General features: G+C 62.9%; 1 protein-coding gene across 1 annotated transcript in view; it reads right to left on the reverse strand.

Annotated features, from left to right (window-relative positions):
* The window catches only part of USP31 (ubiquitin specific peptidase 31), a gene marked incomplete at its 5' end in the record, with an annotated part of 39629 nt that overhangs the window by 5580 nt on the left and 32857 nt on the right, over positions 1-1192 (reverse strand). Inside the window, one exon of the mRNA XM_023520089.1 lies at positions 992-1144. Within this exon, the coding sequence (XP_023375857.1) occupies positions 992-1144 (153 nt within the window). The remainder of the gene's footprint in view (positions 1-991; positions 1145-1192) is intronic.

A 1192-nucleotide genomic window follows, 5' to 3' on the forward strand; every position in this document is an offset into this window, starting at 1 on the left:
CCGCGCCTCTCTGGCTGGGACCCGGAGCCGGGATCCGCCCCGTGGGGAAAGGTGGGGGCGGCGTGAGGACGATGCTGAGGACGGCACCGACCCCCTGACAGCGCGGTCTGACAGCCAACCGGCCCGACCCGCGCCAGGCCTCAGCACTGCGACGGCCACGAACCCTCAGCTTAAAGACTGCGCTGGAAACGGCTCTGCCCATGCGAGCGAGGGCTCCCCGGCCAGCTCTCCATCCGAGGTCGGGAGCTGGAAAGCGGCTTAGCAAGCAGAGCCGGTACTCCGATTACACACACCGAGAAGGGACAGCCAGAGCCGGCGGGGCGGTGGCGCTGTTGGGGGTGAGGGACCGCCCCATCTCAGAAGCCGAAAGGGCTCTCGCCTCCCGGCCCTCGGATCTCAAGCCACCTGACCCTGCCTGCACCGCCTGGGGCATCTGTGAGAACCAAGGGCATGCCGCCACCGCTCAAGTGGTAAGTGACAGCAAAATAGAACGGAGTTCAGTTTTTATCAGATTTTCCGTTTTCACATTCTGACTATCTTCAGAATTCCCCAGAACTACCCTACGAAGAGGCAACAGTTTTTGTCCCAGATGCTTCTGTACTTAAAAGAACGTGCCACTGATCCTCCTAAGGAACAGAGCATGGCGGGAAGGTGAGAGGCTGAGTGAGGCCCAACGCTGCGACCCCACACAGAGGCACTGCGTCCCCTTGTGGCTACTTTGAAGATTCTAAAAAGCACTGAAGAAAACGTATCACTATCGCAGGGTTCAAGCTGCAGCCTCCACAGGAGACCGGGAAGTGGACGACTGGGACAGGGAAAAGTCCCAGGTCACGGGAAAGCCAAAGCCTCCGGGTGTCACTACTTACGCCCGTGACCCACAGCCCCGCTCCCTGTGGCCCCTCCACGCCCCGCTGCCGTCTTCTGAAGGACCCCGCTCCCGCTGTGTCCACGAGTCAGCACGCGGAAACCTGTCACCAAGAGCCACACTCACCATCATCTTCGCTCCTTTCCCCGGTCATCTCCACGGACTCGGACAGCGAGGCCAGGGACGTGCGTCTGGAGGACGCTGCGGAGGTGGCGCTGGCTGGCTTGCTCCCCGGGAGCCGGCTCACCCAGTGTTCGCACAGGGAGGAGCTCGTGGAGCCTGCGGAGGAGGGAGCGGGCACGAGCTGAGGCCGGCGCCCGGCCTCGA

Source organism: Pteropus vampyrus, unplaced genomic scaffold (genome assembly GCF_000151845.1).
Source record: "Pteropus vampyrus isolate Shadow unplaced genomic scaffold, Pvam_2.0 Scaffold247, whole genome shotgun sequence".
NCBI lineage: Eukaryota > Metazoa > Chordata > Mammalia > Chiroptera > Pteropodidae > Pteropus > Pteropus vampyrus.